The sequence below is a fragment of the Pogona vitticeps genome, chromosome 1, assembly GCF_051106095.1.
Source record: "Pogona vitticeps strain Pit_001003342236 chromosome 1, PviZW2.1, whole genome shotgun sequence".
In the NCBI taxonomy this organism is placed as follows: domain Eukaryota; kingdom Metazoa; phylum Chordata; class Lepidosauria; order Squamata; family Agamidae; genus Pogona; species Pogona vitticeps.
In genome coordinates, this window is record NC_135783.1 from 293,212,085 (window position 1) to 293,226,103 (window position 14,019).

The window sequence follows — 14,019 nt, forward strand, 5'->3', positions numbered from 1 at the left end:
AAGAGACTGAAGGGCCTAGATAGTTTCCTAACAGCTCTTGGGCAGCTTCTTGTTGCCTTGGTGGATGATTCTGTTGAAGCCAGTCAGCCTCGGGGCCAGGATGGTGGACATGATTGTGGCTAAATGGCCCCCACCCCAGCGTGGAGATAAGTTAGTTATTGTGCTACCGGTTATTTTCTCAGAGCACATGTATGAACTCACACATGTTCAGAGACACAACTATAAGAGATTTTTGACCCATGGCCGTACTGTAGTATGTCTTGACAGATGGGGCTGAATATATCATACACAGAAGTATTCACAAGAGGATTTTTATTGAACACCAAAGTATTAAAACATACCAAGGATTTACAGCAAAGTATATAACCAATATGGGGAAATACAGACTCAAAAAAAGAAGAAGCAAACTTGCATGGCTGAGAGAGCTGAGATTCAGGCTGATCTGGATAGGTCTGAACTACTAGGAATACTCCTGAATTCAGCACTGAGTCTAGATTCCCAGGTTTAGGTGGAGGACAGGGGCTGCGTTTGTACATTTAAAACTAGTGCACAGCTGTGCATGCTCCTGGAGTTGTCTAATCAGGACACAGTGACACATTCTTAGTTGCATTCCATTTGGACTGCTATATACACTGTACTTGGGCTACCCTTTCAGAACCTCCAGCTGGTCCAAAAAGCTACAGCCAGACTGCTCACTGGCTCCGGTCCTAAAGAAAACATAACTTGTTAATGACATGTTCACTAGCTACCAGTCTGGTTCTGGGGAAAATTCAAAGTAGCGGTTATGACTAGAGATGGGGGTGTTCATATACCAATATCTCTGCGCAGTTGGACTTAACGAGGGGCTGGCCTCTGCAGCTGACCTGTCCACTCACACGTCTGGCAGCGATGGCGGCCTCATTCATCCTTCCAGTTGCTCCTGGAGCGCTGCTCTCTTCCTGCTCGGCTAGCAACTCAACAGCCAGGCAGGGAGATCCGTCCTCCCTCCCACTGCCTGGAGTGGCCAGGCGAGCAGGAAGAGAGCGTAGCTCCGGGAACGATTGGAAGGATGAGCGGGGCTTACACCATTGGTGGACATGTGAGTGGATGGGCCGGCTGCAGGGGCCAGCCCCTCGTGAAGTCCAGCTGCGCAGGAATATTCGTATTTGAATACGAATAGGTACCCCATCACTAGTTATGGCCTTGAAAGCCTTCTATGGCTTGGGTCCAGGCTATTTGAGGGATTGTGTTCTATACAAGCCTGCCTGGGCTTTGAGATCTAAAGTAGAGGCCCTTCCCTCAGTCCCACCATCTTCAAAGCTTCATTTGGTGAGGTTGTAAGAAGTGGCCTTCTCTGCTGCTACTCCCAGACTTTCAAACTTTTAGTTGAGGGAGGCCATGTTGGCCACCTCCCACAGGTCCTCCTTTTAACACACCAAAGAACCTTTTTGTTGTCAGGCCTTTGGCAACAAACTGATAGCTGAATACAAGTTTTTAAGGATGAGCTACACTTTTTAATCGTTGTGCTTATTTTAACAGAAACTTTAAAACTTCAAAATCTGCATTCTGTTTTGACATGAGAATTGATTCAATAGCGTTTTAATATTTGTACTGTATTTTTTTTAAAAGCTGTATTTGTTTTTAATTATACTGCAAGCCTGCCTGGGCCCTGTTTTCTTGGAGAAAGGTGGGATACAAATCGTATCATTCAAACAAACAAACATCATTTTAAAGCTGTGCATCTGTGTATGTGTCTTGAAACAGGATACAGCTACTTTATCAACACTGGCTGTCATAATTCCTGTCCTACATCAATGCCTGTGTGCTATTTAAAGACGAAGCAAACCACAAAGTAATTCACATATGATTTTGACTCTATGTAGCAGTGAGGTGCTCAAAAGCACACGGCTCTGTTATTCAGTCAGCAGCATGGCCATAAAGAAGGCTACGCTGCTTGAAGGTGAGCAATGAGAGGTGTTGTGGAATAGGTCTTCTGGTTACCCATAGATTGCTAATAAATCGATGTGCAAGGAGTGAGGGTCTTGTGCATTTTTATGCCTTGTGGCACAGTGGTTAAACAGCAGTACTGCAGCCAAAACAGTGCTTGTGACTTGGGGTTCAATTCCAGGTACTGTAGCTGGCTTAAGGTTCACTCAGCCTTCTATCTTTCTGAGGTTGGTAAAATGAGTACCCAGGTCACTGGGGGTGGAGGTGGCAATGTGTAGCCTGCATACAGTAATTGTAAAAGGCCCAGAGAGTGCTTTAAGTGCTATGGGGTGGTACATAAGCAGAAGATTAGGTTTCTCTCTCTCTCTGCTTTTTATGTCTTCCATATATTCTGGATTATATTACCATTGACCATGCTGTGAGTGAGAGTAAGTTTAATGTTGTTCAGCAATGGGACTCAGAAGCTGGGGGTGAAACTCTAAAGCTAAATACAGGATAGAATCAAAGCTGGTAGTCGAAGAGTGCTGCAAGCAATGGATTTCATTTAACATCAAATACTGTATGGAAAGTCATCCCTTCTCCAGAGTTGGAGTGCAGAATAGTTTCTGGAATCCAGATGGTTGAGTTTTGCTTTCTTTCAATGAGCATTGGTTAGAAAGCTGCAGTAGCTTGGCCGATTTCTGAGCGACAACAGAAGTGATGCCAAGCCCAATGCAGAGCTGGGAGCTGATCAGTCACAAATGGTGTGAGCATTGTCTCTGGGAGAGCTGGCTGGATGACTGTTCCCAAATATTTTCCAACAATGGGGTAAAAATATCTGTAACTCTTGAAGAGGAAACATTTCTCTCTCTCTCTCTCTCTCTCTCTCTCTCTCTCTCAAAGACATCATTTTTTTTGTATTCGTGAAGGCTTTCACAGCCGGGATCTAATGGTTGTTGTGGGTTTTTAGGGCTCTTTGGCTGTGTTCTGAAGGTTGTTCTTCCTAACATTTCACCAGTCTCTGTGGCCAGCATCTTCAGAGGACAGCACTCTGTGCTCTGGTGTAGTTGGCTTGGGACTGAAGTATTTATGGCTTGAGATGGGCCCATCTCAAGATTCATCGCTGCTCTGTGAGTGATGGAGATAGAAGATGCTATTTCTTTTATAGGGATTGTTTCATCCGGGATAGTCATAAAGCATTGTAGTTTTAAAATATTTCTCACCCTGTAGTAACAACAATGACAATTAGCTGATTTATTGTTTCTCTATTGCCAGCTGCTGACGACTTGCAAGCAAGCTATTCAGCTGCTTGCTTCCGCCCACTGGTTGATTGGGGGTAAACACATCCCCCATGATCAACAGACATCTTCCCTATTTCACTACCTCTTTGGGCTGGTTTTAACTCCCTGGGGAGGTCCCAAACAGGTCAGAATTCAACCCAGGGGACGGAGCTCCATCCTCCTCCTGCTGTCTCGTCACAGCATCAAGCCGGAAGTCTGATTCCCCACATTTTGATGGAGCAAAGGATGTGAACATACTGTTGACAGACTTCATTCAGACTGGTCACTACCAAGCCCCAAGAGGCACCATTAGTCCTTCACGTTCTTTGGAACTTCAGAATTATAGTGCTTATGTACTGATGTTAAAACACTTATTTCTTCTGATTTCAAAAGCTCTGCTATGTTGGGCCACATTAGTACATGGATGGGAAACCACCAAGTAACACCTGAAGTTACCAGGATGAGCAGGAAGATTCCTGCCTGAAGCCTCAGACAGCTGTTGCCAGTCAGGGATGACAGTACTGGCCTAGGTAGGCCATTGGCCTGACTCCGAATAAGGCAGCTTCCGCTGTTTTGTTTAAATTTGTAGGGGACGGGCATAAAACGATGTGAATTCCTCTACAGTTGATTCTGTTAAAGAGCAGGCCGGGTAGGTGGGGCTCGTCAGCCATGGAAGACAGCCCATCTAGGAGAAGGAAAACTCTGATTTCAAACCTCCACTGCCTTGTGGCTATATCCACTCATGGAAAAGGCTTCAGGAGTTAACCTCGAGGCAAAATCCGGAGCTGGAGTCCTGAAGGCAGCATGTGTCGTTCTGCCAACTCCTGCGACATTGCTGGAACCAGTTGTATTGGCTCTTGCCTTTACATTGGACCATTTCAGCAATGTGGAGAGGGGGGATCTGCTGCTTGGGTAACAGCCTATCCTCCATATTACCTTACCCGGGCTTCATGCTTGGAGAGGACACTCCTCGATTCAGAGCATGTTACCATAGTCTCTCGAGACTGAAGGATGCCTATGCATGATTCTGCCCATACCCAATTTTCAAAAACGATGTAAAACTTCTTAAAGGTAGTCCCCCAATAGGGAGGTAGCTGGATGATAGAAAGTTAGTGGAATTGGAGGGGAGAGGGAGGTATTTCATCTGAAAGGTAATTAACCACCCCTTTCTGGGACTACAGCAGTGGAACTGAAGAAGTGGCCTTTCTTTGCTCCAATTAATGTGTTTTGGATGCTTAGAAGTCTGTATGAATTTGTCAGCTCCACCCTGCTGTGGTATGTAAAAGCGGCTCTTATATTCCAGTGCAAGAAAGCAAATTTTAAAAAACCAACCACTGAAAGCAAAGTGAGTTGAAGAACTGCAGCATGTTTCATGCAGGTAGCATCAACTGACTTTTTTTCAGAAAGACTTGTTTATGGCTATGCACATTTCAGATTTTCAGCACAAATCCTTGGCTATTAAAAGCACATTCTTCCCTCTGAAGAACAATAAAACTAGCTGACATTTGTGGGGAAAATAAATCAGAAAGCCTTAACATGGTCTGCCAACAGCCTGATGGCTCCAAGTGGAAATAAATGAGACTCATGTTGGCAAAGTATTTTGAGAATCTGAGCTGTAACCTTTGAGAGACAGATATATGTTTTCTCTTCGTGATGCTGGAAACTACCTTTCAGGAACTAGGAATTTAACTGCAAGCCCTTCCCAGGGCTGGAATCTGAAGGGAAGAAAATATTCCAGCAGAGGCTTCTGGGATTGAAAAGAGAGAGGGAGAAAAAAGAAGCCGCAGTAAACAACATTAATTTAATTCAAAGTGCATCTGAGAAAGGGACAAGCTTTATACTCAGCATGGCCCAGATTTTCCAGCTGCACTTTGGAATCGGCCTATGGACAGCTCTGGCTCTCTGTGTCTGCGCTGGATCCCGGAGACAAACAGGTAGGAAATGCATTCAAACTGCTTTTCCACCCATGCCAGGATCGTCCTACAATTAATAATACAAAGTGGCCAAGCTGGCAGGGCTGCCTGTGGTTACTTTTTTCTTTAAAATTTTGCTTAAGTGTCAGTAAAGTTTTTTCATGAATGCTTCATCTAAGACAAAAGCTATTGGATTAATCAGAAAAAAGTTTGTGGTGCATTTAGCAATTGAATTGATGGGAAGTAACTAAGAAGTGCATGGTATTCCAGAATGTGGAAAAGTTACTCTTTGGATCATAGGTCCCATGTGCCTCTAGCCAGCATGGCCATTTTCTATCATCAGCTAGACCTTCTGGGATGTCCAAGTGTTTTGTACTCCCCAAAAAGTAAGTTTTTCCAAACTTTATTGCCACCTTTTACACTACTGGAGGATACAGAGTGTCTGCATTCACCAGCATAGCAGAGCAGATACATACCAAGCGAACTCTTGAAACCTTAAAGCATGCAAAAAAGAGAACAGTATTTGCATTTGGCAACAATAAATTTATTTTGAGGGAGAGAACGAGCCATTTGCATCAAATTTTGCCAACTTGGAAATCTAATGGTGGAGGAAAATCCTACCCCTGTTGAATCTCTGCTTTTTCTGCAGCTATTAGTAGCATGTTGCTTCTGCTGAGCCCCCCAAAGAGAGACAGCAACCCTAATGAACAAGTGAACCTAAATCTTGCTAAAGTCTCTTTTATAAACCATATAAAGTGCATCACTTCTAATGCTTCTCACATTCTTTCTCAGAAAAACTACAGAACAGGGTTGCTAGGTTTCAAAGTATTGGCTGAAATCACAGAGAGTTCCTATGCTTTTTTCTGGTTTCCCAGGCGGAGATGCAAATCACAGGGGAAGCCATGCCTCTGAAGGAAGACATTTCATGTGTGTGGGAGAGATGGTTTTAAAGCAGGGGTGAGCAGCACGTGGCCTGGGGGCTGAATGTGGCCACTTTGTGCTCCCTCTCAAGCCCCCCCCCCAATTGTAAACATTGTTTTGGAAACAATTCCCCCCCCCCCCCACACACAAAAAGTCCTCTAGGAAAGATGGTGGCAATTGTGCCATGTTTGAGGGGCCCCAGCATTTCTGTGCCTTCACAGTTTAAGAAAAAACACAATACAATTAGGATGCAGCACTGGCTTTTGAGTTCTTCCCCGTTAAAAACCCTAAATTTAAAAATTTACACCATTTTAGCAACAACTCCACTATAGAGAAGTTTATAGTACATAACTACTCTATTAAATATAAATAAGTAATTATATATATGGCCTCATTGAGATCTTCCACATCTACTTTAAAGTGTTGGCACCCAACTCCAACCATTTTCAATTGACTTAGTTCAAATGTATGTATGTATGCATGCATGCATGTATGTATGTATCTATGTATGTTACCATAGTCTCTTGAGACAGAAGGATGCCTAATCTGATGTATGTATGTAAGCAATAAATTATAATGTTTTAAAATTGGTGTCTAAATACTTACAAAGCTGTCCAAAGTGACTCCGCTTCCCATGCAATTATTTATTTCCAATTTAATTAAAACAGATATGTGTTTATATTTTGGTTTGAAAGACTTCCTGGACTCTGGGTTAAGGGGGAGGGGGGAGAAAAAATACAGCTGCAAACCAGGCTTGTTCTGAAAGCCGAGTCATCTGGCTTTCATCGAAGATCCTGTGGCCTGGGTGGAGACCCAGCTTTCCTTCAGCAAATATGCATAGTTTCACTCTCTGAGGAACCTTTGTGTGCTTTTCTCATCTTCCTTAGGGAGAATGACTCTCGGAAGGAAAGCTGGGAGCTCTGGCTACAGGAAGAAGTGCTGCAGAATAATACAGCCACCTGTTCACCTAACCTAATAGCCCCTAAAGTAGATTTTAACAAAACTCCTCCAGCCAGCATGATCTCTATTCTGGCTTTTTAACACTGCTGCTGTGGATTTCCTTTGAACCAATATTGGTGGTTTGGGTATCTGGCTGCAGAGCCAGAGGTTTGGAGTTTGATTCCCCACTGTGCCTCAGTGACCCAGGCTGGACTTGATGAGCTGCACTGCTTCCAGCTATGCAGTTCTGAGATGGTAATGGTGATTATGATTCATCTTAAACTCCATTGCTACAAAAATTCATTCCATGCCATATTTAACTTAAGAATTCCAAGTGATCAGCTCCTAACCTATGCCTGTGTACATCGGCATGCAATATATTGGTACAAAGATGCAGCTTCTTTTGCAGCAGTGATGGGGAACATGTAGCCCTCCAGATGTTGGACTGCATTTCCTATCAACCTTGGCCAGCACAGCCATAGATAATTGGTAATGGAAACTGCAGTCCATTCACATCTCTCTCTCTCTCTCTCTCTCCCTCTCCCTCCCTCCCTCCCTCTCTTTCTCTCTCTCTCTCTCTCTGTGACATTTTTTTGGTCCTGTTTTTGTATGTCCTGCCCCCTACAATTCTCAGTGAAGTAGGGGGAAATCAGATACAACTCTCAAGCAAGCTAGAGATAAAACAATGTGAAACAAACAAGATATTTACATTAAGTGAATTATCTGAGCACTGGAGTTGCAAGATTGAAAATCAGAGGAAGAAAATTAATCACAGAAGCAACTAAATATGTGTTAAGTTTCATATGACTAGAGAAACTGTTAATGCTGAATACACCAAATTGAAACTAGAACACAGTGAAAACATGGTCTCATCTAATTTCAGATGCTTTGCAATGTTGGACCTGGTTAATACTTGGACAGGAGACCACCAAGTAATACCTGAGGTTAATATACAACAAAATGGAACCGGAGGAGGGAGGTGTTTTGACTTTAAGAGAGGCTTCCTCTCTTGCAAGCAACTATAGTCTTTTGGACAGAATACTGATAAATTGTTTCTCCAGTTACCCCATCAGCTCTGTCTAGTCTGCCTTGCCTCAAAAACAAGGTCAGATCCAAATAATCCAGGCTGCAGCCACTACGGCAGCATCTGAAGCAGGTCTTGAGTGAACGGCTGTGAGGGTTATGATGTTGCAGCACTGAGCAGTGGAAAGACGCTTCCATTCTTGAACAAAGTTGTTGTGCTGTCAGTACAGTAGTGTCCCTTCATGTCTTTCATTTGTATACGAGCTGAGGCAGCCAGAATGCATACAGTAATGAGATTTTGAAGCAAAAGGAAAAAATACATTATTATCTCTGCAGATTTTTAATCTTCAAGGATTGTACCAGTATTATTAACAAATAACATCACTCTTGATTCCCCTTATCCTTGCTTAATTTCTAAAAGAGATCGCCACTCCAAATCCTCAAACAATAAAAAGAAAACCAATACAGTTACGTACATGAAGCAGGTGGGGTCAAGTGCTTGTTTGCTTTCTTTTTCTTTCTTTCTTTCTTTCTTTCTTTCTTTCTTTCTTTCTTTCTTTCTTTCTTTCTTTCTTTCTTTCTTTCTTTCTTTCTTTCTTTCTTTCTTTCTTTCTTTCTTTCTTTCTTTCAGAAATACTCATTATTTCCTATTACCGTTGTTTTCCAGATGAGCAACTTCATCTCAAGGATCTTGCAGATACAGGTAGTGGAGAGAATACAAACATCTTATTAGAGGTAACTGAGGGTTAAGCAGTTCCCCTTTTCAGCCTGGTTTTACCCTTTACAAGCCCCTTCCCAACTTACGGATGTGCCACTTCCACAATCTACACTGCAGGTACAGTTATAGCTCTAGCTGCTGGACCTGTAGCTGTTCCCAAATGGGACATTTTACTGGGCCTGGAAGAAATGGTCATGTAATCAAGTAATTTTAGACTTGTGACTTAATGTTCTTGTGCAGGGGTTTGTTTGTGGGATGGCTTGTGTACCACTTCATTCATTTCAACATGTGGGAAACCAGTCTTGCTGTATAGAAGCAATGGCTCCTTTTTTCAGAGGGAGATGTTAGTGGTAGCTCTGTGGTAGGATACATGCTTTGTTACTTGCAAAAGTATCAGATTCCATCTACAGGGAGGGCTTGAAAAGAATCCTGCCTAAGGGGTTGGCTAGATGACCATATTGGAGCAGGCTGGATTAGGCTAAATAGGGCTGCTTTGGGCATCCATGAGGTGTAATATGCCATTTGGTGCAATCCTTACATCCACAGGAATTGGGTTAGGAAATCACAATACGTACTCCTCAATTGACCCTATTTGGCCCATCTCCATTTAAAGGGGGAGAAAAAGAAAGAAAACAAACAAACAAACAAACAAACAAAAAACCCTCCTTGTCCTTTCCTGTCTGCTCCTTTTTCTGGGAGGAAGCTTTAATCCCACCCCCCCACACAGGTATAGCACACCAGCATTGCCCTAACTGGCTTTAAAGCAGCAATAACAACCTTTGCTTCCTCTTTCTCCCTGTTCACAGAGGAGCAGAGGAAATTTTCAGTTTTTCAATATCATTTCCAAATTCCCAATATTAAGTGATTTAACCTGTCTATTGGGAAACTAAAAGCAAGCCATCTGGTTTGCTTTGTTCCGGGGATTACACAAACCAAAATGGGGTGATCCTACTGGCACCTAAAAAAGAGTAGCTCCTGATAGGGAGGCCAAAAGGGGATGGGCTGGTTTGTGCTAGTGCTTACATCAGTGTGGTTTCTGCGAAAAGGAGTGAATCAGCCCATCTCCAGAGGAGATCAAACAGAGGGACAAATCCCCATCTATTTGTACCCTCAGACTCTAGAAGAGCAACTGCCACTGCTAGGCAATCTGATGCATTATGGACAGCTTCCTGTGTACCTAAAGGAAGTGCAGGTTTGGAATTCTCTTCTAAAGCTTTGCTGTGATGAAGCTGCTGGCAATAGAACTGTAGTTGTCATATTACTAATGTTGCTGCACAACACCTCTGCCTCTTCTCTAGTATTGAGAAGTATGCACGGGAAAGATGCTAAGATGGCATCATTAGTCCATGAGATGCAACAGTAAAAATCCCTATGCTAGCTGGGAAATGACAGGAAGGCCCTGAGGAGAAGCACTATGTTGTCTTCCTACCTCTTCGGGATCTTTTTTTTAAAAGCTCATTGTATTTTGCACTGCTTTGTTCAGAGAATCTCCTCATTGCCAAGGATCTTAGCTACACTTTTACTTCATCTCAGACACGAGAAGTTCAGCCTGGGATCACTAGAATTCCTGAAACACTTTTGTCTGCTTTTTCAAATGAAGGTCACCAGATGGCATCCTTTGACTAGCACTCCGCTTTAGATTCAAATACAGGTATTGCTAGCTCCCCTTTAGGAAGTGGAGGGTAAAATAACAATAAATTGCTCATCATGGGTGTTTGGATGATAAAGGGCTCATTCCTTAGTGGATGACCAAAAAAGTACTGCTGACTTTTGGTAAGCAGACGGTGTCTCTGAAGGCAGCAGTCCTCATTCTTTCATACTGGGACTCATTTTTAGTTTATGTCCTTATATTCTTCCCACACATCCTCACTCTTTTAAAATATCCTAAACACACATTTTCCTCCCCACACCTGTGATAGTTGTAGTTACATAATCCACCTCACTGAGGCATGATCCATTTTCAGATCTCAGCCCACCAGTGGGAGGAGAGTCTTTTGATAAGATAGTGTTTTTCACTTAATGTTCTCAGTTTGCATAACTTGCGTCTGAATTGTCTAGGAATGCACGAGTGCAGTCTTTCAAAGATCAGGAATGATGTGGCTACAGTTCTAGGAACTGTACCATTTCTGTCTCTGCATGGACCACATGCTGTCTATGATCCTTGCAATACAGCAGTTAAGCATAGGTTGACAGTAGACACGGTGGAAACTGCAGAGGTTAAGAAGGGAGCCAGTCCAAGCTTTATCCTTGGGCACTGATGTAGCCAATGAAATCCTGGAAAGGAAAAATGTTGACAAGGAGCTGGTGCATGGTGGGGGATACAAAGCATGGGGCCAGAGTGGAATTTATGTAATCTAGTGCCTTTTCAATTCAGTAGTGGAGAAAGCAGAGAAATTGGAAGGCATTGCGCCTCCTTTTCATTACTATTAATTTTCTTCAGGCAGTTACCATATGGACTATAGGGTGCTGCAAGCAGAGAGCAATAACAGGAAGCAGTATGCAAGAGTTGTTTTAATCATTTCAGAGATAGCTGAACACAGTCCGGATGACTCACACAAATGAGTCAAGGCACATGCTACAGTAGAAGATAAATTCTATCCTCCTGGCCACTAGCCAGCCTACTCTGAACAGGAATTCTCAATCCCTAAAGATGGCCACTTGGAGCCTGAATATAGGGAAAACTGCCCATTGACTTGCGTATTTCTACTTATTCTTTTTCAGTTACTTTGGGGAGGGATTGAAATCATGGCCAATGAGACTGTCAAGATTCAGGATGAAGAGCTGGCCTCCTTGCGTCCTGCCAAACGATTACTCCAGATCCTTCAGCGTGATATTCCGAAAAACCCAGCTGGGATTGAGGAACACCTGGATTATCTGTCACAGTCAGACATCCCGATAACGCCAAAGGAATTTGAGCAGCTCATTTTCACCACTGTCTACTGTGCTTACCAGGTTCGCGCCAACCACGGCCTGGAGAAGAATCTGTGGATCAACCTTTTCTCCCAACTGGTAATTGAAATTGTCCGTGAGGTCTGCAAAAGCTTTTGTCCTCAGGAGTCGATGGACTCAATTCAGCTCCTGGCCTCCAGACCTTGGCAGGAAATGCCTGTCTATATTAGTGCACTGAAGAAATTCTATCAGTCCAGCCTGGCCATGACCCATAGAGATCAAGGAGACTCTTGGGCATAAAGGGCAACTTTGGTCCTACAACTCATTTATGCAAATCAACATATAATTTTTAGATCCATAAATCTCTGTAACACCATCTAAGGCTTTGCACAGAAGTATCATCCTTCTTGTCCCATTTTCTCTAGTATGTTAAGGAACGTCCTAACTCAGGTGTAGTGAACCTTTGGCACTCCAGAAGTTATGGGCTACAATTCCCACAGTCCTGTGTCATTGGCAATACACAGGCTGGGGATTCTAAAAATCTGAAGTGCCAAAGTGTCACCAACCTCTGTTCTAGCCCTTTCTTTTTTTATTTATATGACTAACTAAATTCTTAAGGCTTAGGTCCTAGGCTTTGAACTATGACCTAGTCATACAAATCGAAAAAGACTTCAGGACTTTTGCCGCTGTATTTTTTATGGTACAAAAATTGGCCACTCTGGCCTTCTTCAGTTCTCTTTTCATTCTTTCTTTTCCCTTTTTGGCGATCAATTTCAGCCAGTATAGCTAAAGGTAAGGAATTACTGGAGCCCGAAACATCTCGGAGGCCACATTTGCCCACCTCTGTTACAAGACATGTAGTTAGATAGTCCTTTACACTTCCCATTGGGAAATACTGAGTGGTTGGATTTCAGGTGAAAGTGGGGCTCCATGCCCCTGCTGCCGCTCGGTGGATATTGTCAAGAGAATATGGTACTTTTTTTTGAACAGGAAGTGACAGTGACAAGGAATCAGATGTGTGTTTGTGGGGGTGTCATTCTCAAGGTTGCTAAGCCACATGGCTGTTGTAGTGTAGAGAAAACTCTCCTAGCGTCCTGTGGCTGCTTCTGAGGGGAGGAGCTGCCACCATTCCTCCTCTTGCTCATTATCATAGAGAGCTTGCCATAGAGGCCTTTCCTTAGGCCAATCAGAGGGCTTGATTAATTGCCTTTCCCCAGACCAACCCTAATAACATGATGTAACCATTGTCCTATCTGAACCCTGTTTACTATCTGTAATGCTGTCACTACCTGTGACCTTGCAATGTTAATAAAAGAGCAATCTCCTGGGGGCAGAGAGAGAGAGAGAGAGAGAGAGAGAGAGAGAGAGAGAGAGAGAAACGGAGGGAGAAGTCTTCTCATTCTGCTTCCTTGATGAGTCGCCCACCAGGAGTACTGCTGGCAGACATCCATCTGTGTGTGGGGCTGACTTCCTTAACCTATTGCTAAGAGACTCTTTACTATCCTATTATCTGGTGATCACCACAAAGTCCATCAGCCTGCTCATTGCCTGAACCCAACATGTGTTAAACATTAGGAAGGACTTTCTAATTGCAAGAACTGTTCCCTAATGTTTTAACTGTCTACTCAGTAGGAAGCTTTTAAGATAATGGTCAGTTATCAGTTGAGTAGTTTTTGATGTGTGTTGCCCGTTGTTGTCTCAAATGGTTCATGCTAAATAAATGGCTGTCTCATTGGTGAAGAGTTCTCCCAACTTTAAGTACAGGACACACACACACACACACAAAGGTAAGAAGCTAGACTAAAGAATTTATTGCTATTATTTCTATCTAGGACTGTTGGTATGCTGTGCATTTCCTCTGAAAATTCCACTATGACAGACAAGGGTTAGTGCCATGTTGTTCAGCACCCAGTACATCTGAAGGCAGGGGCAATTTAAAATGACTGTTTTGCTGTCTGCAAATTTAATCATTGAAGACCCCACGAGCAGGCCAATGTGCTTGGTTGCACATGAAAGACACAGATGCTCCCTACAGTAATCAATAAGCCAAAGTTGCTTTTCTAACAATAGTTGTAGGAAACCCCCCCACACACCCTGTGTGGCCATTGTCCTGGGGGATTCTAGGAGTTGTAATCTAAAATAGTAGCATTTCCATACCGAATGTGATATCAAATCCTTGTCAGAGTTGAAATTTTGAATAATTTGTTAATAATGTACCTTTAGATAGATATCTGCATGGGATCAATTCATATTGTTTACAAACATATGAATAAAACTACACAGGGTATTGCATATATTTAACCAGAAATGTGCTGAAAACAATTAAAGGCTGTGTTATATTTTAAAACATGAGTTCATAAACTTGTTCTTGTATAATTTTAACAAATAAATATTATTTTTACTTTTACATTCCACCACTTATTCTCATTTT

The 14,019-nt window shown here is 42.8% G+C and overlaps 1 protein-coding gene across 1 annotated transcript; it reads left to right on the plus strand.

Moving 5' to 3' along the window:
* Window positions 1-1,201: 1,201 nt before the first annotated feature.
* Window positions 1,202-14,000, plus strand: FAM180B (family with sequence similarity 180 member B). Its single transcript, XM_020800163.3, has 3 exons — window positions 1,202-5,119; window positions 8,649-8,716; window positions 11,421-14,000. Exons 1-3 carry the CDS (start codon window positions 5,032-5,034, stop codon window positions 11,886-11,888), a joined length of 624 nt encoding a protein of 207 aa, XP_020655822.3. The 5' UTR covers window positions 1,202-5,031; the 3' UTR covers window positions 11,889-14,000.
* Window positions 14,001-14,019: the final 19 nt, after the last annotated feature.

Bases quoted from the DNA above. Each gene is read 5' to 3' on its own strand.
- FAM180B (XM_020800163.3), top strand. From the start codon at position 5,032: ATGGCCCAGATTTTCCAGCTGCACTTTGGAATCGGCCTATGGACAGCT. The intron at 5,120-8,648 runs GTAGGAAATGCA...GTTGTTTTCCAG, and splicing joins TGGATCCCGGAGACAAACAG to ATGAGCAACTTCATCTCAAG. The intron at 8,717-11,420 runs GTAACTGAGGGT...ATTCTTTTTCAG, and splicing joins ATACAAACATCTTATTAGAG to TTACTTTGGGGAGGGATTGA.